At 45.9% G+C, this 23,114-nt stretch overlaps 1 protein-coding gene across 12 annotated transcripts in view; it reads right to left on the bottom strand.

Annotated features, from left to right (window-relative positions):
- WDFY4 (WDFY family member 4) overlaps positions 1-23,114 on the bottom strand; it is a 274,355-nt gene that overhangs the window by 169,889 nt on the left and 81,352 nt on the right. For 10 of the 12 annotated variants that reach the window (XM_029932110.1, XM_029932108.1, XM_029932107.1 and 7 more), the window contains 10 exons: positions 19,360-19,574; positions 18,451-18,545; positions 17,278-17,515; positions 16,809-16,885; positions 15,550-15,771; positions 14,675-14,853; positions 8,341-8,572; positions 6,890-7,035; positions 5,762-5,873; positions 4,898-5,088 (listed from right to left, as the gene is read on the bottom strand). In XM_029932110.1, the coding sequence (XP_029787970.1) occupies positions 4,898-5,088; positions 5,762-5,873; positions 6,890-7,035; positions 8,341-8,572; positions 14,675-14,853; positions 15,550-15,771; positions 16,809-16,885; positions 17,278-17,515; positions 18,451-18,545; positions 19,360-19,574 (1,707 nt within the window). Of the gene's footprint in view, positions 1-4,897; positions 5,089-5,761; positions 5,874-6,889; positions 7,036-8,340; positions 8,573-14,603; positions 14,854-15,549; positions 15,772-16,358; positions 16,462-16,808; positions 16,886-17,277; positions 17,516-18,450; positions 18,546-19,359; positions 19,575-23,114 lie in introns of those variants that run through there. The other 2 variants (XR_003905611.1, XM_029932111.1) reach the window with 2 other exon arrangements.

Genomic DNA, 23,114 nt, shown 5'->3' with positions numbered 1-23,114 from the left:
CTCAAAAATAAATTAAAAAAACATTTAAAATTTTAAAAAAAGAACCCTCCTATAACTCCTAACCCTTCTAGTTTGGACTCCATTTCTCTACTTCTCTTCATAGGTAAACTTCTAGAAAGCATTAATAGGTACACTCTAGCCCCATGTCCTTACGTCACCCTCCATCTTCAACCCTCTTCAGATGGCTACTGTCTCTACCTGTCCATCCACCTTAGAAAGATCACCAGTGACTTCCAGGTGCAAAATCTAATAGGAAAATTTCTGTCCTTATTTGCTTTGTTATTTGTCAACATTGAGCTTGTCTGATCCCAATCTGCCTTCTTGAAACACTGCCTTCTTTCAGATTCTTCAACAAAGCTTTCTTCAGTTTCTCTCCCCTCTGCTTCTCAATCTCCTTTGTTGGGTTTTGATCATAGTTCCAGCCTGTACATGGCTAGCTCCTTATTGCTTCCTCCTCAGCTCTCTTCTCTTCTCTCCCTACTCCTTCTCTTTGGCCATTTCTTAAATGCCTTTGTATGAAATATCATCATGATGGTATTGGTGACTCTCACATTTATACTTCCAGTCCAGTTTGCCCCTCTAAGGTCCAGAGCCATCTGTCCCACTCGACATTTGACCTTTGATGTCGTGCAGACATTTGAGATTTAGCATGTCCCAAATATCTTCTTTCCTTCCTGTCTTTAGCACTCTGGACACAGCATTGACTGCTTTCCAGTGCTATCTTCCTATACTTCCCACAAAGACTCCAACCCTTTCCAGGCCAGGGATGTAGTCTCATAGCATGCTGGGTTCTCTCTCATTCCCCTGTTCCAATCTCACCCCTCTGGCCCATCTTCCTTAGTGGTTTCAAAGCATTCTAACACATGAATCTTTCCAAGCCTTCTTATAATTGCTCATCCCTTCCGTGATAAAACCCATGCCCTTTGGAGTGCAGAGCTCTGGTCATTGTCTGTCTCTCCATCCGGGTTATTGTGTACTGGCCCATCATTGTCCTTCCTCTCTCCACATGGAGGACCCTGAACAGGATTCCTTAAGTGTTCTTAACGTTAATCTGGAATACTGTCCTTCTTCACCATGCAATGAAAATCCATCTTATAAAACTTGCCTGGATGCCACCTCATTTAAGAAGAGGATAATAAACAAGTTTTGATAGAAATAATACAGAGGGTTATGCTTGCATGCTTTTAGGTCCAATCAGCAAACCAGCAAATGAATAGAGTAAAAGTCTAAAAATGATTAAATTTACTCTTGAGCAAGCCATTTCATTGAAGACCCTCATTTGAATTCACTGATGCATTCTATAAAACCTCATTGAGCACCTACTGTGTACCATGTGCTCTCAGGGTGCACCAATGAACAAGCAGCCCCTATCCTGCTCTCATGGGACATCTACCTAAGGGCCTAGGGAACAAAACATGACAAGTGTATAGAGATCATGCCAACTGGGCATGCAGGTTATGAAGAAACAGAAAGCAAGAAAAGGTGTCTAGAAAGAGATGAGATAGGATGGAGGTTTTCTTTACAGAGTAGTCAGAGAAGGCAAATAATACTAACAGTAGTCTTGTTTCTTTACTCAAACCTGTCATTTCTCACCTGCCCTACCACTGCCCAGCCCTTCTTTCTGATATGCCCTGAAGACAAAAATATTTGCAGTATTTCTTTTATAAGACTTGAGAAGCGTTTTAAATTTCCCTCTTCTGTCTCCATTTGTACAGGTACAATAAATCTATGAATCTGATGGGTTCTTTACTCAAAGTCTTTAAGAATTTTTGTTTCACAAAAATATGCTTTTTTGTCCACCTTCTTAGACAGTGTTACAGTGTGAATGTTTGTGTCCCCCCCCCCCCATAACGAAAACTTCTGTATGTTGAAACCCAATCTCCATTATGATGGAATTAGAAGGTGGAGCCTGTGAGAGGTGATTTAGTCAAGAGGATGGAGCCTTTGGGAATGAGACTGGTGCCATTATAAAAGAAACTGCAGACTGGGGTGTCTGGGTGGCTCAGACAGCTGAGTATTGGACTTCAGCTCAGGTCATGATCTCAAAGTTTGTGAGTTCAAGCCCCACATCGAGCTTGCTGCTGTCAGGCCAGAGCTTGCTTTGGATCCTCTGTTCCCTCTCTCTTCCCTTCCCCAGCTTGTGGATGCAAGTGCTCTCTCTCTCAAAAATAAATAAAACTTACCAAAAAAAAAGACAGCACCACTCCTGAAATAATTATTACACCATATGCTAACTAACTTGGTTGTAAATTACAAACAAACAAAAAAAAAGACAGCAGAGAGCTCCCTTACCCCTTCCACTATGTGGGAACACAGTGACAAGATGGCCATCTACGAAGGAGGAAATGGCTTTCATCAGACAACAAATTGGCCAGTGCCTTGATCTTGGACTTCCCACACTATAGAACTGTGAGAAATAAATTTCTGTTGTTTAGAAGCCACCAAGTCTATGGTATTTTTGCTATAACAGCCCAAGCTAATAGAGACAGATAATAAGTTCCATGGAGGGAGGGACTAAACCCATTTTGTTCATTCACATCCCTGCTGCATAGCATAGTGCCTAGCTCACAGGAGATGTTCAGTCAATATGAACTGAGTAAATAGACTCCATCCATTGGCCACTCCTTCTCTTTACCATCTCTTTCTTCCTAAAAAACTCAAGCAGCCCAGTCCCACCTGGGATGTCTGCCACCTTTGTAGCTCTGTAACACATTATCTCTCTTAAGGCACTGTGTTCATACAACAAACACTCATTGAGGATTCAGAGTGCACCAGGCCCTGTACTTAGTGGTGAGGAGGCCATAGTGAACATGAGTGAGGGTTCCAGGTCTCCATGAGCCCAGAGTTTCTGGGAAAATGGCTGGAGAGCACCCAAGTCACAGAGAGCATGGTAGTTCTGGGAGAGGACCTCAGACACTTGTTGCATTTGATTTATACAAAAATTATTTTTGGTAGTTGTCTTTTTTTATTCTTCTAGATAAACCCACAGGAGCAGGAACTGCTTTACACCTTTTTAAAAATGCTCACAATAATTACTAAAATCCCAAGCCACAGCAAATCTCTGTGTGCTAAAGTAAAACACATCCCACTACTGCTGCTTTTAACAACATGATAAAAAAAACTTTTAATATACCAAAAGCCCCAATTCTTGAGTTTTAATATAAACCTAGACATGTCCATTCACTTATTATTAAAATATGGACTGAGTATCTGTTTGGTTTTCATAACAGCAAAGAATAAGAAACACCTAAGCCTGAAGACAATTACAGAGAATGTGCAGAGTCATTATTAAGGTGCCGGGTAAGAGCAGTTAGACTGGGCACACGCACAGGGCCGAGGGCAGCCAAGAGATGGCCCATTCACATTCACGTTCAGATCAGGGTTTGGACCACAGACCCTCTTTCCCATTTGAGTTTTACTTGGGAAGATAAGAAGGTGTGTACCCGAGGAAGAGAGGGAAATGGTACTCCAAGCCGGGGACTCAAGTACACAAAGTAATATGAGGTGGTTAGCAATCCAGGACCATGCAGCATTCTGGGAGAAAGCTATGCTGGCTGGGCAGGAAATGGGGCTGGAAGGTAAGGTTAGTGGTTGGTTTTCAAAGGTCTTTAGATCATGATAGACTCTTGAATCCTGAAAACAAACTGAGGGCTGAAGGGGGAAGGGGAAAGGGGAATGCGGTGATGGACATGGAGGAAGGCACTTGGGGGGAAGAGCACTGGGTGTTACATGGAAACCAACTTGACAATAAAAAAATAAAATAAAATGAGGGGGTAAAAAAAAAATTAAAAAAAGGTCTTTAGAATCCAGTATAAGGAGTTTGGGATATTATATCCCTGACCAGGTGCCTCTGAAAGGTTTACACAGGAAAGAGGAATCACCAGGTCTGCCATGTACAACTGTGACTGGTATCGATGAGATTCAAGGGAGAAGCAGAAGGAATGGGCCACTACCCAGCTGTGACAGCAGTCTAGGCCAGAGGGGCTGTGCCTGAGGTGACACCACAGAGCTTTCTTCTTCTCAGGCTCTGACTTGGGGGCCAAAGAGACAAGGAGGCTTTTTCTTAGCCTTGTTGCACCCAGGAAGAACCACCATGACCTCTGTACCCCAGTGACCTTGTCTAGACTTTGACACTGGCCCTGCCCTTCTTGATTTCCTTCCAGCCATGCAGGAAGGTCCTGTAGGATAATGAACATGTCTCATGTGACTTTATGAATAATAAATAGCACTAACCATCACAGTCACTCTGAGCAGGCACTCTTCTGAACCCTCAGCATATATTAATTCTCTTAATCATCACAACCTTACAAAATAAGTATGGTTTTTATTCCCATCAGAAACGTAGGGGAACTGAGGCACAAAGAGATTAAGAACTTTAACTCTCTTAAAGATGGCTGGCACATACAGAACCCTTATTCTGTGCAGACATAATTCTAAGTGCTCTGCTTGAATTAAATCACTTCGTCCCTCACTTACAACCTCATGATACAGGAGCTATGATAGTCCATATCGTACAAGTGAGGAAATCGAGGCAAAGAGGGTAAGTAACTCATCCAAGGGTAAATAGTAAGTTTAGGGAAGAGATAGGATTCAAACCCAGCACCCTGGTTCCTCCACCTGGGCTCCTAGCCATCATGTGAGGTGCAAAGTGGGTGGACCACAAGTGATTCCTGAATTCAGCGCAAGGTACAGGTGTACAGATGAACGTCCCCATTCCGATCAGAGCCCCTCTCTGCCTGGCCATCACTTGGCCTTCTGCTATGGCGACACTAGTCTCAAGACCCTTCCCTCTTGGCTTCCCTTCTCCAGAAGTTGCCGTGGAGGAAACGTCCACTAGGGCCAGTGAAGCTCTGCACTGCTCCTTGGGGATGACAGCTCCTGGGGAGGGTGGAAATACCTGGTACCCCGAGATGTGCTGCATCAGGCGGTCACACATGACATTGCTGGTCAAGACTGAGTGCAGGACTTTCACGGCCGCATACATGGTGTGGTCATCCGTCGCTAAGGAAATGAGGCCCAGGAGGATGGCAGGCCCCCCGATGAAGTCCAGACTGCTGGCTGCTGGGATGGAGTGAAACACCCTTACACCTGTGTGGGGCAAAAGGCATTCCATCAATAGATCGCAGCTTTGGGGTAATGGCAAGTCCCCTGGAAGCCTGCAAGGCAGCCAGTGCCACTGACAGCAGAGGGGCCCAGGTGCTTGGGACAGGCTGGGAGGAAAGATGTGAGGCTTGAAAATCTTAGCTCACTGGGAGATCCTGCACTGAGATCTTCCTGGGTCACCAGAAGGCTGAAACAGCCCGGGGGATGGCAGATCACCACCTCTGTCTCAGTCCAGAGTCCTGGATGAGCCATATGCCCTCTGAGCTTCAGTGTCCGGGGTCCTCTGACAACTTCTGGCTCTCATCTGCTCTCTAGAGTCTGTGAGATTGGACCTTCACTAATCCCCCCTTTGCTCTTGGCAACATATTGTAACTGGCTGTTGCTTTGACAAACAACCACAACCACTACTTCTGTCAAAGGTCCCACTAGATAGGCTCCATTGTGCATAGATGCCAGCATGATTAATAGCTGAGTTCACTAGCACCTTTCCAGATGCAGCAAGGTGAACAGCTTCTAGGTGATGTGGAAGACCAACTCTCTGACAGGACTGACTCACCAACTCTCACCCTCACTGGATAGCCACTCAGACTTCCAGGTTGCATGAGTAATGACAGCCACATCTTCCCAAATAGCAGTAAAAGCGCAAGGCCTGACCTACCTAATTGGCCCATGGCCACAGCTCCAACAGTTCGAAGAGAACCCGACAGGTGGCCAGCACAATTTCTTAGCAAGAACACAGGCATGGCATTGTCACGGGATGAAATGTTCATCTAGAGAAATTGGCAACAATTAGTCCCAAGAAACTTCCCTGAAATGGAAGGTCCTGGAGGGGACACACCCAAGGCCCAGTCCAGTGTTGGCACTCATAAGTGAAGGTGGGTGGATAAATAATAAATGAACCAACGTCAGAGAGACTGAAGCCAAACTTCAGGTTTCTGTGTCCTGCCTCCCAGGCTGCGCCTTGAGCATGTGGGAGTAGCTTTGGTTATGCCATTGTGGCAAAGATGCCCCACACATCAGGGTGAAGAGGTCATGAGGGCAAGGTGGGCCCAGGGCCATGTGGAGGTGGAACAGTGCCACGAAAGCCAAGCTGCCTCCTTCCCAGTCCACATTGTCCAGCCTGCCCTGGCCTCACTATTCTCCGAGGGCCAGGCAGATGGGAATCTGGGGTACTCCGTGGGGAAGGCACAGCTGTGTGCTCAACAAGACCTAATCTCTGATCTCTCCCTTTCAGGAAAGAGAGAGGGCCTTCTGTCCATGAGGATGGAGAGAATGTTAATACATCAACTCAAATTCCTCAGCATTAAGCAGAAGAGCGCTCTATCCAAGAATTAGGAAATAGTTCATCTAATGGCATCTTCATGGCATCTAATGGCATGTTGGCTTACTCTTTTGCAAGTTTGCTGCTTAAAATAAACATGGCAATGCACAGAACATTTTGCAGTGTTGGCGGTTGGGGGGTGTGGTCAGCTGCATCCAGAAAAGGAAAGCTCAACAGTTTTCAGTGTCACAAAGGTTTTTCAAATTCCACATGTTCCTGCTCTATGATGAAGAATACAGAGAATCTACCTTCTCCTCTGAGCAATTATAAATGAAAGGTTCAATCTCGGGGGATGCTAATGGGTGGAGAGATATGTGATATTTTAACAAATGAAATGGGAAGCGTGCCTGTGTCTGTCTACACATGCACCAATGAGAATCAGTGTTCACTTAAGCACTGAAAGCTAAAGCACACTAGGAGTTCATGATTCCAAAAGGGGGCAACAGGTAAAAACAGAAGGCGTACCTCCTTGGCAATCAGGCGGCTGTCCACCTCATTGTAAGTGTTTCTGATGTCTGTAACACTGGTGATGGACGAGCTGGCTATGTGGAGGCCAAAGGAAACCCTTTCCTCTGCCAGCAGGGGCGTCGCTTCTGTATCAAGGTCCTCTCCTAAAACAACACGTCTTTGATCATCTCTACTCTCACTTTACGGAAGGAAGTTCCGTCTCAGTAAAACAAATATCTATGAATACATGGTGAAGTCATCGAGAGACTATTTTATGTTGTTACATTGTATGTTTGTATGTTGTATGTTTATGCCACATGTTTGCCCCTACCTGTGCTTCTCTGGCACTTATAGAAAACTGTGGATAAATCTCATAAAACTAACCCTACTATAAAATAGAGGCATTCAAGGTGTGAAATCACTAGAGTTTGAGACATCTATCAAGGATATGCTGTAACTTCACTCCCCAAAACCAAAATGTTAAGTGATAAGAGAGCTGACTTACAAAAAAGAAATGGGGATGCCAAGGTGGCTCAGTCAGTTAAGCATCCTGCTCCTGGTTTCAGCTCAGGTCATGATCTCATGGTTCATGGGACTGAGTCCTGCATCAGGCTCTGTGGAGCCTGCTTGGGAATGTCTCTCTCCCTCTCTCCCACTTGCTCTCTCTCAAAATAAATAAATAAATATTTTAAAAAAGAAAAGAAAAGAAGTAGGCTGGGCTGAGAGCCCTAAGATTTTCTTTCAATGAGCTACATGCCATGGTGAACCTTCCACTCGGAATGAGCACCTTGGTCCCTGGGTCATGGAGAACCACGCATGCTCCTAGAGTTGCATGGTCTGAATAACCAGTCGGCAAAATTTTGGTTCCAGATTTCACCTCATCGCATGGCTCTGGCCAGTGCCACTTGCCAGAGGAAACGGAAGCTTGAAGAAGACTTGGGGCCTGGAGACGGAAACACTCAACAGTGCTCCATCGCCCTTCACCATGCACCAGGCTTCTGTACATAAATTCATTCATCATTCTTCCCAGATGGGAGCTGACCCCCTTGACTTGACAGAGCACAGAGAGCAGTACTCCCTGCTTGAACAGCCAGCAATCAATAATGAAAATGTGGATGTGTTTGTCTGCCTGTTTAATAATTGAAGACAACAGTATGCTTTAGTTAAAAAGCTTCTTCATTAAAAGGAATGTAACTTATTTATCTCATTCTCTTCTCTCTTTCTTTGCTGACGGTATTGCCTACCTAGTCTCCTCCATTATGTGCTTCAGAGTTGAAATCTAAAGGATATTGTCATTTCCTTTTCTGTGACATTTTCTGTTGGGTTGTAAATTTATAATGATTCAATTACAGAGGTCTTCCTTAATGACTGACCTACACTGAGTTTATTCTTTATAAATATGCTATAAATAACTGGATGTCCATTTAAAAAATATCAGCAAGATCATGATACATCAAAACACTCCATACCTTGGGCATGCACAGCTTGGAAGTTGCCACAGTATCTTGGGCCAAGTTTGTTAATAGCTTCCAGAGTGTCCATTGAGATGGCTTCTTCAAAGAGGTATGTAGGGCCAAGACGCCATATTAACGATGACTTTTGTTTCCAGATTCGAGGGGTAGAGATGTAGCCATAAACATCCACAAATGAAGATGGATCCATTGAAAGGAAAGGCCCTGGCAAGGCCTGAATATACAACATCTGTCAAAATGGAAAGGGAGAAAGGGAGATATTTGACCTCAGAATTAATCGAATAAACACCTACGGAGATAAAATAATAGACCTTATTCTTTCAAAGTAAAAGCTTATTTTATCTATAATCATTAAAAAGCTCACTCTCAAAGCTGAGAAGCAATGCAGGAAAACCACTCACAAAATGCTGGTGGGAGTGAAAAACTGACACTGTGCCTTTGGAGACAAATTTAATAAGAAATATTAAGAGCCACTAATATGTTTATCTTTTCTGTTCCAGTCATTCCACTAAGATCCTAAATGTCCAGCATTGGCACATCCATTAAGTTTTATGTACTAAAATAATTCCAGGCATATCCAATCGGAAAGGAAGAAGTAAAATTATCTCTATCTGCAGATGACATGTCCATGTGGAAAATTCCAAGGAATTCTACAAAAAAAAAATGCCTAGAACTAATATAAGCGAGTTCAGCAAGGTCACAGGATAGATGATCAACACACAAAAATCAATCACATTCTACAGGCCAACAACGAACATCCAGAAACTAAAATTAAAAACACTACCATTTACAACTGCTCAAAAGAAAATAAAATATTTAATAAAACATGTATGAATTCTGTATGCTAAATATTCAAAAAAGATGATGAAAGAAATCAAAGGAGACCTATAGAAATGTATAAATACAACATGTTTCTAGAACACAAACTCAACATAGCAAAAATATCATTTCTCCTCAAAATGATCTATAGATTTAACGCAATTCCTATCAAAATTTCAGAAGATTTTTTTGTAGACACAGGCAAGTTAATTCTAAAATTTATATTTGAAGACACAAGCCCTAGAATAGCTTAAACAAATAGCTTAATTCTTTTTTTTTCCAAAACAGAAGAATGTTTTTTATCATCTTTTTTGAAAGAGAAAAATGAAGTCTGAGGCACTGCTCTACCCAATATTATTACATAGCCTAGCTTATTTCATGGCTGTAAGAATTAAGATAGTGTGGTGTTGGCAGAGTTATCGATAGGCTCTATTGGCAGAGCCATATAGATCAGTAGCACAGAATATAGAATGTGGAAATAATCCCATACAAATTTGCCCCACTGATTTTTGATGAAGTTTCAAAAGCAATTCAAAAGCAAGAAGGATAGCCCTTTCGACCAATGTTGCTGGAACAACTGGACATCCATAGGAAAAGAGATGAACTTCAACCTAAACTCCATACCTCCTACAAAAGCTAACTGATAATAGATCACAAACTTAAATGTAAATCTAAAAAACGTTTAGAAAAACACAGAAGAAAATCTTCTAGGGCTAGGCAAAGAGTTCTTAGGTTTGACACCAAAAAGCATGAGTCATAAGAGGAAAATTTGATGAATGCTTCATCAAAATAAAAACTTTAGTTCTGCAAAAAGAACATCTTCTAGGAAAGAAGATGGAAGATAAATTACAGACTAGGAGAAATTCTTTGAAAATCACACATCAGAGGACTAATATCTAGAATATACAGAAAACCCCTAAAACTCCAAAGGAAAAACCAAACAATCCAATTAGAAAATGGATACAGGATGTGTACAGACATCACTTAAGAGGTCACACAGATGGCAAATAAGTGCTTGAGAAGAATTTTAATCTCATTAGCCATTAAAGGAGTGCAAATTAAAAATACAATATCACCACACACATATCAGAGTGGCTAATATGAAAACCAGTGACTGCCGCAAATACGGAGAAACTGGATTGTTGCTCATTCACTGTTGGGCGGAGGTGTAAAATGGTACAGTCACTCTGGGAAACACACTTGGCTGTTTCTTATAAAAAGCAAACACACAATTCCCTGTGACCCAGCAACTGAACTCTTAGGCATTTATTCCAGAGAAACATGGACTTAGTTCACACAAACACCTATATATAAATGTTTACAGCAAAACAAAACAAAACAAAAAGGTAAAAACAAACAAAAAAAAGGAATAGATGTTCATAGCAGCATGACTTGTAATATCCCCCAAACTGGAAGAGGCCCAGATGTTCTTCAGTCAGTGAATGGTTCTATATCCATATCATGGAAAACTACTCAGCAATGAAAAGGAATTAACTGTTGGTGCATAGCAACAATTTGGATGAACTTCCAGAGAATTATGTGGATTGAAAAATCCAATCTTAAAAGATCATACACTGTACAGTTTCATATATAAAGTATCCTTGTAATGACATTTCAGATTACTGTTTTCCAAGACCAGGGACAGGGATACAGGAGGGAGGTGTGGGTGAGTGGGAGTGGTATTGTGATTTTATAAAAGGGAAACACAAGGAAGCATTGTGGTAACGTAATCATTCTGAATCTTGGCATGAGTTGTGGACGCAAAAACCTACATAAAACCTGATAAAATTGTCTGGAACACATACACATACACACAAGTATAAATAAAACTGGAAAATCTGAATAAATTAGCAGATTGTATCAATGTCAATATTTTGGTTATGAAAATGTTCTATAGTTTTGTAAATGCCACCATTAGGGGAAAACTAGGTAAAAGGTACACAGGATTTCTTGCTATTGTTTCTTACAACATTTTAGTCTCTAATTATATCAATAAGAATTTCAATAAAAGAAAAGAAAAATAACAGAGTAACACAAATTTTAAAATGATAATTTCTCATTTTTAAATGTCCATTGTTTTTTAATGTTTATTTTTGAGAAAGAGAGAGAGACAGAGACAGAGCATGAGTTGAGGAGGAGCAGAGAGAGAGGGAGACAAGTATCTGAAGCAGGATCCAGGCTCTGAGCTGTCAGCACAACGTGGGATTCAAATTCACAAGCCATGAGACCATGACCTGAGCCAAAGTTGGCCACTTATCTGACCTAGCCACCCAGACACCCCTAAAATGAAAATTTCAAAGCTTATGTAAGTATAGACTTCTTAACTAATAGTTAAGATTAACTAAGTAATATACAAAGTTGGCTATACAATAAAGTTGCAACTACTTTTTTAAAGAGAGAAAACTGCAAGAAATTACAAACTATGGTAAGATAGAAGGAATGCAGGAAATTTGTCATCTTTGCTGTATTTTTAAGTTATTTCAAAATGTGTCTATATTATTTTTATAATGACTATAAAGTTACCATATCCATGCTTGTGTATATAAATATATATTTTTCAAAAGAGAGGTCACATATTTTCAGAAATAGTCTTTTACTCCCCGCCAATTAAATGAGATTTTCAAACAAAAACACACCAGGTTTTCAGTCACCAGCCCTGTCCAGAGTGAAGTTCACTGTGATCTCTGTCCCCTCTCCCCTCCTCTCAGATAGAAGCTCTGCCCCACCCCTGCAATCCAGCTTGCCTTTCCCCCCAAATTCCTAGTGCATTTACTCACAATGCCATTCGTATTGATTTACAAACATAAGATGTCTTAAATTGTTCTCACATCATTTTGCTCAATTCAGGCTATTGAAATACTCTCCACGTTTCTACATTTAGCTTAGCTTAGCTTGGAAATTAAAATGAAAGCTCTAACATTAGAGAACCGTCCTTAAGCAGGGTCATCCCTAACCTAAGCTCTCCCCTTCTCCCCTCTTATTCTTGCCCAGCAGACGTCTGCATCTAAACACAGGTCTTCTTGTTTACCCCAGTTGAATTTCATTTGCTGATCCTGAACCAACTTGTTGAGATCATTTGGAAAGTCAATGCTGTCTGACTCAAACCTTGGTCATTCCCCTTGTATTTTGGTGTATCCCCATGACGTCACACTACTGCCAACCTCCCTGTTGACTGGCTCTGGTTTAGGTGGTCCCGTCTGGCCAGATGTTCATCCATGTACCAATTCATTCAACGACACTATTGTCCTGTCCGTGATCTTCCTGTGGCCTTAAATTCAATGCGATTCATCAAGTATTTATTCCATGCTTACCCGTGCCTACCCCTGTGCTAGGTGTGAGCAAAGTCCAAACATGAATAGGACTTGTCTCTTAGCCTCAAAATACGTGAACTATTTCACAGAATAGCAACCTATTCTGTAACACAAGGCAGAATACCAACATGTTTTGCAAAAGATGTTGGGGGAAGCCTCCTCTGTAATCGTGCCTGAACAGATAATAACAAAGACACTGTGCAACCACAAAAGTAACCACCCTTCCCATTCTGGCTGACATGAGTGACTACTGCTCTCTCTCCAAGAACAACTCTAACCTGCTCCATTATTTTACCTCTTGGATACAAGTTCTGAACATGAACGAACATCAAATTCCCTTTCTTTCTGATGGCATCTAATTGAGAACAGACCAATCTCTACTTCTTTGAACTCTCCCCCAAATCACCTTAAATAAGCCCAAATCCCATTTATGTTCCTTCCAAGTCCTTGTTACCCGATGGAGTAGAGTGTCTTGCTACATCAAGCTTAATAAATCTAACTTCTGTTTTGTACTATATGCACTTTCCCGAAGGTATTGATTGTGGTTGCTGACAATTCCTAGCAACTAAAGCAGTTCCTAACACAGAATAGGTGCTCAAAAAGATTTAATGAGGGAAAGAGGGAAGGAAGGAAGGAAGGAAGGAAGGAAGGAAGGAAGGAAGGAAGGAAGGAAGGAAGGGAGGGAGGGAGGGAGGGAGGGAGGGAGGGAGGGAGGAAGGAAGAAAGGAAGGAAAAAGGAAGAAAGAAGGAAGGAAGGAAAAAGGAAGAAAGAAGGAAGGAAGGAAGGGAAGGGAAGGAGGGAGAGAGGAAGGAAGGAAGGGAAGGAGGGAAGGAAGGAAGGGAAGGAGGGAAGGAGGGAGAGAGGAAGGAAGGAAGGAAGGAAGGAAGGAAGGAAGGAAGGAAGGAAGGAAGGAAGGAAGGGCCAGTATTGTCAATGATTGGAGAAAAGAGTTAACTTCTTGTTTTGAAAGACCTATTTTTGTTATGTTCCTGTTGAATCTTTCTGGTTACCACTGTCTTTTTTTGAGAAGACAATTGTACCTGATGATAGCATTGAATTCATCTTTAGGTGCTGTATGGGATTTAGGTTGTTCTACCTTAATGACTGTCAACATAGCCTGACTTGGGGCATTTGTAAATGTCTGGAGAGAGTTCTGATGGTCACAACTGGGGAGAGAGAGGCGATGGCATCTAGGGAGGCCACAGATGCTGCTATGCACCATACTATACAGAGAATGGGTCCCTACAACAAAGAATTATCAAGCCCCAAATGTCAAACTATCTAAATAAGATGCCTATTAATCTAAGATTCTCCATTGTGGCTAAATGTTAAAATAATCTGAGAAGCTCTGGAAACATTACCAAATTACCCTGCACACAGAGATCCTGATATGATTGATCTTAGGAGCAGCCTGCACAACAGAACTTTAAAAATACTTTCCAGGTGATTCTACAATACAGCCTAAGTTGAGATGCTGTCTCCGGAACCTGGGTAAAATTCTGGCTGCTTTTGTCCTCTGTTGTCTTCTGGACCCTTCTCTCTCTGGCTTCTTCAGGGAGCTCTGACAGTGGAGGCTGAGGCACACCCACCATGTCTCTCATCTCCCGGCTTCCTCTCCTTTATGCAGCAGGACTTCAGGTGACTCTAAAAGGCAGTGATGTGACACCTCCAGCTATGTGTTCACATTCCATTGCCTTCTCTATACAGGGAGCCATCTTTTCCTCATCATTGTTGCTGGAAATCTGGCAAGAGGTACTGGCGTCTCTGCAGGCTCTGGTGACTGACCCCAAGTGTACTATGTGGACAGTTATATTAGATTCCCCAGAAAGCTTCTTAGAAAAGTTGAACCTTAGACCCCCATGCAGACTTTCTTGGAGAACCCACAACTTAAACTGTGAAAAGCCTTGTTCACGCTGGGAATTTATATTCTTTTATGAACTATTCTGATTTCCACATTTCACCTTCTGTTCTGGTTCTGTGGTTTTCATTCCTTTTCTGAAGGATTGCTGTTTTATTATTTTGAGGGGGGGGTTTCTCATGCTTGAGCTCAGCCAAGTGTACTGGACACCGAAGGTGAGTTTCATTAGAGACTGACCCCCGCCCCCAGCAATGGAAAAGGCAGAACTGACCTGAAGCCGCTTCAGAGTGGTGTGGCCAGGAAAGCAGGTGGGGCCAGTGGTGCTTGGGGCAGTTAGCTCACCTTGGCCGAGCCAATGATCTGTCCATCCAGGTAGGTGGAAACGGTACAATTCCTTTTCATCTCCTTGGTGACAACCACAGCCAGGTGGTGCCACTGACCACACGCCAGCAGCTGGCCACACCGGACCCGAAGCTGGCGGCCAGCGGAAGGCTCAGGATCATCCTCAGGTTCCATGACATCTGCAAGAGAACACAAACACCACACCCGCATGCCGCAGCATGCTGCTGCAACCCAGGACGGCAGGGCCTTAAGCCGAGGAGCATGGCCCAGACACCTTCATAAAAGAATGACAACAGCACTTACAATTGCTTGAGGTCTTGCCTTGGGCCAGACACGAGTTTCAGAACTGTTACAAATGGCACCTCTTTTTTCTTTTTCCTCACAACAACCCTGTGAGGTAGGTGCTATCATGGTTCCCATTTACCAGCCTGAGGCACAGAGAGGTTAGGTAACTTGCCCAGGTAACTTGCAAGCAGGTAACATGCAAGCAGGATTCAAATCCAGGAGTCAGATTTTGGGGCTACCCCACACTAGACTGCCTCTGTAGCCAGGCACATTTGCCCTAGAGTCCTAAGAAGGAGGGGGGAATAAGCAGTTGTGCTGTGTCCATGACACCAAGCCATTCCCGGGGTGGGGGGCTTCTGGGTATCTCCCTGTGACACTGTGACATTCTTGGGACACACAAGAAGAACAGGCCATTTCTGGCTGTCACAGAGGGATGAGCTTAGAGAGCCAGGCTGAGCTCTAAATGGCAGAGCCTGGACCAGCTACCAGCCACCAAAGGAGGGTTTGACTTCTGGGCTCTTGTGCCAAGAGGTGCTGACTTAGCCCCAATCTCCCCCAAGTGTAGGTGAAAACAGCTCCCAACACCTTACCCAGGGGCTGAAACTCTTTCTCTTCTGTAGACACTACTAAGGAGAGGTCATCCGGGCACAGGCTGACAGAGAAGCAGATGAAGGGTTGCTCAGTCCTGGCCAGGTGACGCACCAGGGTTAGGAAGCGCAGAGGGTGGCCCTCCATGACTGTGCTGTGCCTGCTGATCAGGAACCAGCAGGAGAAGGTCAGGCCCCCAAGTGGAGGGAACGATCTGGCAGCACCTGGAGTCAGAACAAGCATGCCCTTAGACTTTCTCTGCCTTGGAATCTTGTCTAGACTCACTGTGGCTCTGAGTCAGCCCAGGTACGGCCCTACTGTGTCCAGTTCTATGTCTCATCTGACTCATGCCCACTTTATGTCGACACCACATCGCAGAAGCTCGTCCTGTTTTTCAGACTCACATGTTCCCACCAGGACTTGAGTGTAGATCCCCAAAGCCTCTCCCCAATTCTGTCCCACGTATTATTCCTGCCACTTTGCCAAGGGCGAGGGTGCATAACTCTGAGATCGGTCATCATTGGTCCACTGGGGGGTTGGTCCAAAGCTGGGCAGTGTGCTATGGGAGGCAGGGGACGCCAGCCTTGCTCAGCTGAACCTTGTATGAGGAAGTCTCCACTGTAGGGAAACCCAGGTCGTCCTGCCCTGTAACAGGGCTGCAGTGCAGAGCAGGACCACTGTCCTCCGTGTGCCCCATGCTGGAGAGCTGCGAATGCAAAGGCCCCTCAGCACCCATTATCCCGGAGAAACCCATGTTCTCCTAACTGAGGGTGCTTGGCTCAGAGAGCACTGGGTGCTTGCCCTGTCTTACCTGGTCAGTTTTTAGCTGAGTAGAACTCTGCACAAACCTGCCAGAGCCCAGGTCGACCAGATGGCCATCCACATAGAACTTATATTCTTCTCTAGAAAGAGCCCTAAGGTGGGGTAAGGGGTTGGTTTTGACTTCTGTCAGTCACTGACAAAATGAACCCAACCCAGACTCAGCCATAGAATCACCAACTGAGCCCATCAGTGATCTCTGAGTCCCCACTATTTGCAGAGTCGGAGGATGGGCCCTTGGGACACATAACAAACAGGATCCTCCTGCCCTAAATCAGGCATGACAAACCGGAAGGATGACTCCCCTCCAGATACACAGAAACAAGGAAGACCCACACTTTCTTGAAATGCCAAGTAGAATCAAATCAAGGCTCCCTAAGCACTTATTCTAGAGGTGGGGTGAGGACAGCTTGGCAAGCTAAACTCCCTGAGAAACACCTACCTGTCCCAATCCCTCCGGAGACCAGATACTCTGTGCTGGTTCCCATAACTGTAGACACGGTCGGAATAAACAGACAGCTAGAAACAGAAAAGCATCTCAGATCACTGAACCCCAAGCCAACTTCCGGCCATGACATCTCCCCTCTGTCCCTCTGCAGGGGCCTCACTCCCTCCTACACCATGAGGAAAGAAAGCAGCCGATGCGGTTTCAAGGGCCCTAAGAGATAGAATTCACACTGGATCCTGAAGCGGGGGGCATTCCAGGGGAAGGAGAGGGCCACAGCTCTACACGGTGGAGGCTGCGGGCCCTGAGAAGCCCCTGAGTTACAGGGTGCCCGTGACCCAGACATTTTCTGGTCCTGAGTGGTAAGACCTGATAAGAAATACAGTTTTCTGAGGAAAATTATAATTTATCAGAGGCCCTGGGAAATTAGTAAAGTGCATTCCAAATATAAGCAAACGTGTTGTACCCATAACCTTCCACGGACATGTCAAATTCCACAAATGATGGAGCCAGGGCCGCCTTCTGAGGCTGCGGGTTGCGCGGGGAGGTCATGGAGATGAGGCTGAGTGAGGTCTGAAGGGCAGTGCTTGAGCCCTGGGACGTCCTCGAGGGTCTGAGGGCCTGTGTGACTGCTGAGCAAGGGCTGGCATCCGGGGCGGCTCCTGCAGGACACTCAGCAGTCCCTGCTGCTGCGGCCGGGGACCCTAAGGCAACATGCAAGAGAAGACACGTGTCCCTGTTCAAGCATCTGCTCCTCTGCCACCAGCCTCCATGCTTCTGCCACAGCCCTGAAGGCGGGCCCTGCACGTCCCTGCAGTTCCTAACCCCTGTGAAGCGGCTCTCTACTGACTTAGTAATACTGAACTGCAGCCACATGGCGCTCCTCCCCGAAACTTCTTTTCCGTCATTCCCCACAACCCCCCAGCTTTCCAGCACACCGTCTTCCATCTTCCTTGCCGTCATTGGCTTGCTCTGCTGGCCGTCGCTCATGGACACGTCCTGGCTGCCTGAACTCCCCGCTCACGGCAGCATATCTCTTTGAAAGCTCTGCTCCCCTTCCCTGGCTGCCAACACCCGCTGACTCTCCATCCATGTTCTTCAATTGGGTCCCCTTGCCTGAATGTCCTTACATTGATATCACACTCAACCTGCCCAGAGCTCTCTATTTGGTAAGCTGGCCCCTGGAGCCCGCAGCCTCCCAGGTACCAGGACTGACACGAGGGGGTCCATCCAATGCTTTGGCCTTGTTACCTCCCAAATGTCCCCTGAGCTCTGAGCTGTTGCAAAAAGCCATCACTGGTACTTCTGTCCAGATGCAGCGCTGATTATTCTAGCATGCACTGTATCGTGAAGGAAGCCCTATCCCCTATCTCTGTTTCCGTGATCTGGGCCCAAAGGGGTCAAGTACATGCTCACGACCACCGGTCTCATATGAGAGTTGGGGCATCCTTTTCCTTCCAGATCAGCCTTTCTCTAGGGACCACCAGTCCCGCTTTTCCTCATTAGCTCCACTGAGCAGCAGGCAATACCATTTTTTAAATCCATCTGCTTCCCACCTGCTGTGAAGGCTCCGGTCTAAGGAAGGCATATTCTTTTCCAATTCCCATTAACCTGTCCCTGTTCTTTCCTCTGTCCTCACCTGAGCCTCCAGAGTCCTCTCCGTGGACACAAGATGAATGGAGGACTTTCACTGCAGCCGACGGAGGTGGAGGAACTCCAAGACCTAGAAACTGTCTAAGTATCAGACAGAGAAGAGAAACAAATGAAGACCTTTTATGAACAGAAGTGGTCTCCACTTCATCTGAGCACTTTCCCAAATCTCAGGGCTCCCTGATGGCCTCCTCCACACTTTCCTCTCTCTGTCTGGAAAGCCTTTCCTCAAACCATGCAGAAACAGGGGGTGACTGGCCTGGCGCCCAGACCACAGAGCTGGGGCCTTCAGGTGCCTTTGATTTCACCAGTGACCAGCTAGCAGCCTCAGACCAGATATGGAAGAGAGAAAAAGGAATCTGTCCTACTTTGTTTTGTGTCTGCTCTGTGCATTTTTCCAGGAAACAGGGGGCTTCACAGAGGGGGTGCCAGAAGGAAGGCTCCCATAGGATATAAGAGAGCACCGGTTCTGTCCCTTTCCTTGTCGGGAGTCTTGGTCACTGTTCGTCACAGCAGCGCAGCTCCTACAGCCTCGCCCCTTGAGCAGTGAAGCCCTCACAGCCCCTACCCTCTCAGTTCCGTGGCTCTGGCATTGTCCACTGAGCATCCCCCACGATGCTATTCTGTGTGTCTGCAGGGCCCTCTGACTGTTGTCCCCTCTCCCCGAGGACCGTGGCTCCACGGGAGGGGCTGTCTGCTTTGTGGGCCTCCCCATTGCCTGCATGGACCCAGGGTTCCTGCTGGACTCGCAGTGTCCAGTGCTGGGAAGGGCCACACCCTTCATGGGGGTGGTGTGAGAGGGGGCATGGGGACCCTGTCCTGTGCATTCCTGCTGCCCACTGGGCCTGAGCCCGGCTGCCAGCGGCTCAGCAGTGTTTACTGCGTGGCACATGGTTACCTTAACACGTCTGGTTCAATGGCTTGTGAGGCAAGTTTTTCAAAAATCCTGATGAGGCCTGAGTGCAAGGGGCTGGTGCTGGTGGTCAGGGCCCTGCGGCAGCAGGCCATGAGGGTCCGAAGCATGCCCGCCTCACACATGACCTGTCGGTTCTTCTCAGACTTTACCAGGGACTGGATATGACTGGCCAAAGAGCACTGGATCTCCTGGGAAAGCTACGAGAGCAAAGGAAGCAATGAGCCTTGGAGGTCAGGATATTTTGTGGGCTATTTCGATAGGCTCCCAAGCAGGCTTCAAATCATTTGTGGGGCCAGGCACCTGCACCCACACAGCCTGTTCTCACTGTACTCCGTCTCTCTTGGGGTTCTCAGATGTGCCCTCCTCTCATGCAATAGGAGGCCCAGAGACTGGGCTGAGAGAGGATGGGGGCCACTGAGGTCAGCTGCCAAGGAGGTAGAGGCTTAAAGCAGAGACTGCAAGCCGGCCAATAAGAGGCCGCGTCTGCCCCAAGCGATATTTAAGCCGTTTCTGAATTAATTGCTAACATTTAAAAGTCTGGAGGTTTCACATAAAAGTCCAGACACATGGCTCCTCTCAAAAGGTAAAAAGACTGGGGTCAGATGGGTTTGGAGTCCTAGGCAGTGGTTGAGCCTCTGGTGGGTCCCATGTCCCCGCGGGCTTCACTCACAGAGCAGTCCTGTGTTTGAGTTCGTACCCCCTGGCACAGAAGGCGCCGTGCCTCGGGGAGGCAGACCCACAGGCAGTGCCCGCGTGGACCAGCGGTGGCTGGACCTGGCCCTGCTCAGCGCCCACGCCAGCTCTAGTCACCGGTCCTGTGCAAAGCGCTCCCCTACGCCTGCCCTCAGCCCCTGGCTGTCATGCCCACGTGCCTTCCAGTTGTCCTTCATCAGTCTCCCAGACACAGACAGCTGTGCTCTTATCTTACCAGTACTACTTTTCCAGTCCCTTCAGTATCTTCATGTCCCCGAGGTCCGCAGAAGAGAGCGCACAGTCAGCTCAGTAAATATTTGAGCCAAATACATTGTTTCCGCAACCTTCCTTTCTTCGTAAAAATATAAATCCCTGGAATTCCCAGCCCTCTGTAGGTATTCAGAGTCTGGACTAGGGGTGGCAGTAGAGGGAAATTCCTCTACAAAAACTCTCAGGGCTGCCCACATTTCTCTTTTACTGTTGTACAGGATGTTGTCTAAAGTGAGAGGGATGCCAGTTAGAACGTAATGGAATTTTCCTGCAGTGGATGCTGTGGGAGCCTCCCCCAGGCCTCCTGTTCCAGGTGACAGTACCCGTCACAGCTACCCCTTCTCTAGAGGACTGCCCTTCCCTAACTGGGAGCTACCCTGTCCAAGGGCTATGTGCCCCCCCATATATGTTCTCTCATGCATATATACTCAAATGCGCATGCACACATGCTTGCACAAGCACATATATACAGATAGGCATGCATACGTGCGTGTGCGCATGCATGCACATGTATATACATGCCCACGCAGTTATACATGTTTGTGTACATGCATGTGCGCACACACTCACGCATGCATGCATCTATATACCATGCACATATGCTTGCACACACACACACACCAGACCAGAGCCGATGAGGTCGCACCCTTCAGCCTCGATGGTGCAGTTCGTGCCTGAGAGCCCGCCCTCTGGGCTCAGGCTGACACTGGCCTTCAGCTGACAGCAAGGCCTCACTCAGTTTCTTCCCCTGCACCCTCCTGCTTCCTTTCCCTGAATCCCTCCCTTGATGGATCTGAGGTACTGGCCGCCCTAGCTTGGGCTCCACCTCTGAGGAGGCCAACAGGAGCCCCAGCATGCTGTACAGGTTGCACACCTTTGGCCTCGTTTTTGGTTTCAAGAAAAGAGATCTCTGTCAAGGTAGATCATGTCTAGGTTAGGCCACCAGTGTAAAGCCAGGAGTAACCACAAAGGCACTAATTTGAATAGTCTCTTTCTAATGATGACTGGCTTCTCCTCCCATCAAGTCACAGACCATCTGATATGCACGCACACACACACACACACACACACACACACACACACACACACACATACACACACACACCCATGAAAGCTTTCTTGGAGTCCTTCCCTGCTTGCCTTTATCCCCCTCTGCATCAAACAAGTATTAACAGCCTCTTCGATGTCAGGCTCTGGGTAAAGTTCTAGGCATTTCAAGATGAACAAGACACTGTCCCTGCTCTCAAGGCAATCACAGGCTACAGGCAAGACAGGTGAGGGGGACAGTCTCAGTAGAGTAAGAAAGGAGCTGTAGCTGAGGCTATACAGTGGCTGGGTGGCCGGGGTTCCCTGCAGCCCCTCATGCATTTCACGGAGCTCTTGGATTGCAAAAGGAATCCAAGCCTGGCATCTACGGTGGGGGCCAAATTTTACCCTGGATGAGAATATTTCCTGGGTATCCAGGATGTGCCAGGCCCTAGTCTAAGCATTCTGACAAGTACAGATTATACAACCCCACTGAGAAACCCTACAAGGGAGGTGCTACTACTTTCCCCATTTTACAGATAAAGAAACTGAGCCCAAAGACGTACATTGCTCAGGCTCCATGGTACGGCAGATCCTGGGTTTGATTCCAGACCCCATGCTCAGGATCATCTCATTTCCCATCTCCTCCTCATGTGTGCAGTGATTTGGGAACACCTTGCCTATAGTGATCAACAGCATGTTTGTATCACTAAGGGACAGAAATTAATAAGATGGCATTCTTCAACAGGCCACAGACACTGTTCAGTAGCATGCATGTTTCAAGAATTAAAATATATTTGGGACACATATTTACACTGTTTATCATCAGTTCTTAGATTTAAAGAAAATGAAGAGGAGCGCCTGGATGGCGTTAAGCATTGGACTTCAGCTCAGGTCATGATCTCACAGTTTGTGGGTTCAAGCTGGAGTCTGCTTTGGATTTTGTGTCTTGCTCTCTCTCTTTGCCCTTCCTCTGCTTGTACTCTGTCTCTCTCTCTCTGTCTCCCTCTCTCAAAAATAAACATTAAAAGATTTAAAAAAATAAAAAAAAAGGAAGGGGTCACACAGCTCACCTTCTACCCTACCCTCCCCCTTACAGAAGCACATTACTAGAGCTCCTGCCACAAGCTCATGGCATTTAGTGACATTTCCATCTTACCCTATCTTCAGTAATATTTCCAACACAAAATTTTAGACTATTTTAATTTTAGTTTAAAATTTAAGCTACACTAGAATGCTTTTACAGGGGGTTTGCTCCCAGGCGAGATTCTGTCATTCTGAAATGAAATGTCCTCATGTTGCCAACGTTACTGATGCCAAAGGAAGATCTCACCATTGGGAGAAGATGGTGTCTGTGATGGGCTGGATGTCTGTGTCCCCAGAATCCATATGCTGAGTCCTAATTTTCAATGCGATATATTTGGAGGTGGGGCCTTTGGGAGGTGATTAGGTCATGAAGGTGGAGCCCCCATGAATGGGATTAGTGCTTTTATAAAAGGGACCCCAAAGAGCCTTCTCTTCCCTTGTGCCATATAAGGACACAGTAAGAAAAGGGCCATCAGTGAGGAAGTGGGCCTCCACCAGACACTAAATCTGCCACCGTCATGCTTGTGGACTTCCAGCTCCAGAACTGTGAGAGAGAATAAATTCCTATTGTTGACAAGCCACCCAGGCTATGGTGTTTTGTTACACCAGCCTGCATGGACTGAGACAGCCCCTTCCCTGTCACTGAAGTATTGACACAGTCG

The sequence above is a fragment of the Suricata suricatta genome, chromosome 2 (genome assembly GCF_006229205.1).
Source record: "Suricata suricatta isolate VVHF042 chromosome 2, meerkat_22Aug2017_6uvM2_HiC, whole genome shotgun sequence".
Classification (NCBI taxonomy): Eukaryota; Metazoa; Chordata; class Mammalia; order Carnivora; family Herpestidae; genus Suricata; species Suricata suricatta.
The sequence above is the reverse complement of the archived record's forward strand: the minus strand, read 5'-3'. Positions and strand labels throughout refer to the sequence as shown.